The 2,887-nt window shown below is 38.1% G+C and overlaps 1 protein-coding gene across 1 annotated transcript; it reads right to left on the bottom strand.

Annotated features, from left to right (window-relative positions):
• Positions 1–777: 777 nt before the first annotated feature.
• On the bottom strand, positions 778–2,458 carry LOC119240258 (transmembrane protein 41B-like). The gene is made up of 2 exons (XM_037504627.1): positions 2,443–2,458; positions 778–1,643 (listed from the first exon to the last, which is right to left on the bottom strand). Exons 1-2 carry the CDS (start codon positions 2,456–2,458, stop codon positions 778–780), a joined length of 882 nt encoding a protein of 293 aa, XP_037360524.1.
• Positions 2,459–2,887: the final 429 nt, after the last annotated feature.

Raw genomic sequence — 2,887 nt, 5'->3', positions numbered from 1 at the left:
AGGAAGGTGTAATCTCCTTTAAGCTTTTGTTTTCAAGTTTATGCTATGAAAAAAGGCTAACATTAGCTAGGACTGCAATGCTATTTAAAAAAAAAAAAAAACTAGAGTCTTTTACTTGTATATATCTACTTTAGTTATTAGTAAGGGTTAAACAAAAAAATATCAAATTTACAAGTCCAGGCTAAGTAGGTATAGCCAGTTCATGAAATACATTAGATGAATCAGCTTAGGTCATGAATTTTCTTCTATGTTGCCACTAATTATCTATGGCTACCTTTGGAATAGTATTTAAAAGACATTTATCATAACTACTGACAGCACTTTCCACAGTATATCAATTTCCATTTTTACTTTCTCTCTTGTCACTTAAATGCATTATTTTAACTGTCTGGTAGGTAATTTTAGTTTATAAATTCCTTGTTTCAATTCCTGAAGAGGTGATTTTAACACATAAAACTGTCAATCCTGAGATGATAATGGTGATGTTATTTAGAGAAAACTAAAACCCAGATGATTTTTTTTAAGGTTTTATTTATTTATTTATACAAGCACCAGGTACAGTCAGAAGTGCGGGAGGGTGAGATAATTCACCAGAGACAGAGCAGGGAACAGAACAGGCAGACTGACGAAGTACACTGCTGAGGGGAGCGCGGGCGCGGCAGAGGAGGTCTGTGCGCCATGTGGGACCCTTGCTGGTGGCCAGGGATAGAACCAGTGCTGCAGAGGCTATGGGCAGCTTCACAGCTTTAGGGGAGGCCCTAAAATCCAGATGATTTTTCACTCAAATTTCTGTTTTAGCTTTTTCTGGAAGATGGCTGGCAGAATAGAAAGAAGAGCCAAAATCATTAGGACAAATACTGAGTTCCAGGAAACAGCTTCCCCTGCTGTTATAAGCTGGTAGAGTGTTCTTCCTGCCTTAATTGCTACAAAAGAAGGAGGTGCAACACCTAGAAAAGTGCCAATAAAAAAAACTTTCAGTGGCACATTTATAAGAGGAGATGTAATATTAATAAACCAATTAGGCAGAAATGGTGTTATCCTCAAAAATATAATGTAGTTAATGAGATGTTCTCTATGACCTTTGACCTGTTGTGACCATTTTTCTGCTTTCTTTCTTAAGTATTTGTGTACAACGGGCCTCCCAAGTAAATGGGAAAGCATGTAGCAGAATGAGGCACCAAGTCCAGAACACAAACAGACAAGAAATAAGGCTAGTGGAAAGGGATAAAGAAACCCTGAGAGAATGCTGAGAAATATGGAGCCCGAAATAGCAAATGTTTGCAAGAAAATATATGTAGCAAAATAAGCTAAGAGTACTTGTACATAAAAGGTGTCCTTATATTTGGATAAAACTTTTCCTAGAGCCTTGGCATCATCCATATCTCTGGGAACCTTCATACTCACTTTTTCTTCTTCACTAAGCTGAGGAAAATTTTTATATACCAAAAATATAACAAAAGCTGCAGATAAGAAAATGGACACCAATACAAGAAGTGACATTCTTGCTGACCCAGCTTCTGCACAGGCTTTTTTCTTCAAGTGGTCTCCGCTGTCTGGCAACGTAGGACCTGGCATCCCCGCTGCCCTGTCCCCCACAGGGGTTGTATGGGGTGCTGCCTGCTGTGGTCGCTCGTCGCCTGTGGCTGCAGAGAAGGGGAGCAGGAACCCTGTTAATCATTCTTAAGGCATTCTATAGAGCATAGGCTACAACATTTTTTGTAAAGTTTTTCAATTGGTCTAGCAAAAAATATCAATTTGAATGAAATTTTTCAGTGTAATAGTTACTTAACAAACGTTGGTTGCAATGTCACTATGAATTAGAGGTGGCCATACCTAGGAATATTCAGAACTGTTTAATTTCCTCAGATTCCCTTAAAGTCCAGGGGACTAAAAGGTGATTTTCTAACCAAAAATTATAATTTTATAAAAAGTATGCGGTTGAAGTATTTTAAATAGATTTAAGGCAGAGTAAGAGAGAATTTCAGAAATAGAAGACTCAACTGTACGTATCACCCAAGTGGAAAAAAGTGACAAACAAGACTTAGGGAAAATGAAGAAATTCTATGAGAAATATGATACTCAATTAGAAGAGGAAACATAAGGATAATAGGTAGGTAGTCCAGAAGGTAAAAAGAGAAAGAAGTAAACCTATTCAAATAAATAATTACTGAGGAATACCAGACATAAGGAGAGAAATAAGCATGGATGTCTAGGAAGTAGACTGAAGAGTTCCTACCTTAGTCTAAAATAAAAAAAAAAAAATATATATATATATATATATATAGTCTATATGAAATGACATCTACTTTATATACTACCATAGCTTGCTTAACAAAAAATAATAATCAAATATATCATTATATACTAACAAAGTTAAGTACCATTTTAACCTCCTTGCTCCCAACAGAAGTGCATAATCAGACACATTCATTTCTAGGATACCTGGGCACGTGTACATGCATACTCCAAAACTGTGAACATTTCCTACTTACCTGCAGCATGAGTAGATCACCTTTCTTTAAAAGTGAAAGTGGGGTCTCCCTGGTGGCGTGAGGGGTTAAGCACAACACTGTGAAGCTATCCACAGCCTCTGCAGCAGGAGTTCAATCCCCAGCCAGCCAGGGAGCTACCCACATGGCGCAGCAGACCTCTCCTGTCTCGCCCACTGCTCCCCTCAATAGTGTATTTCAGTCAGCCTGTCCTGTTCCCCACTCTGTCTCATGTGAATCCTCTCACACTTCCCCTCCCCAGTACCTCTGGCCTGTTACCCAGTTCTTGTATGCATAAATAAATAAAATCTTTAAAAAATAAAAAAAAAAGTATGCAGTAAACGTTCTGGTTGACAATCACAGGGCCCTGTGTAGATGGGGGTTGTGAAATACAGTAG

Source organism: Talpa occidentalis, unplaced genomic scaffold, assembly GCF_014898055.3.
Source record: "Talpa occidentalis isolate TD23 unplaced genomic scaffold, MPIMG_talOcc4v2.1 talOcc4.12, whole genome shotgun sequence".
In the NCBI taxonomy this organism is placed as follows: domain Eukaryota; kingdom Metazoa; phylum Chordata; class Mammalia; order Eulipotyphla; family Talpidae; genus Talpa; species Talpa occidentalis.
Note: the sequence above shows the minus strand (reverse complement) of the source record. Positions and strands in the feature narration are given on the sequence as shown.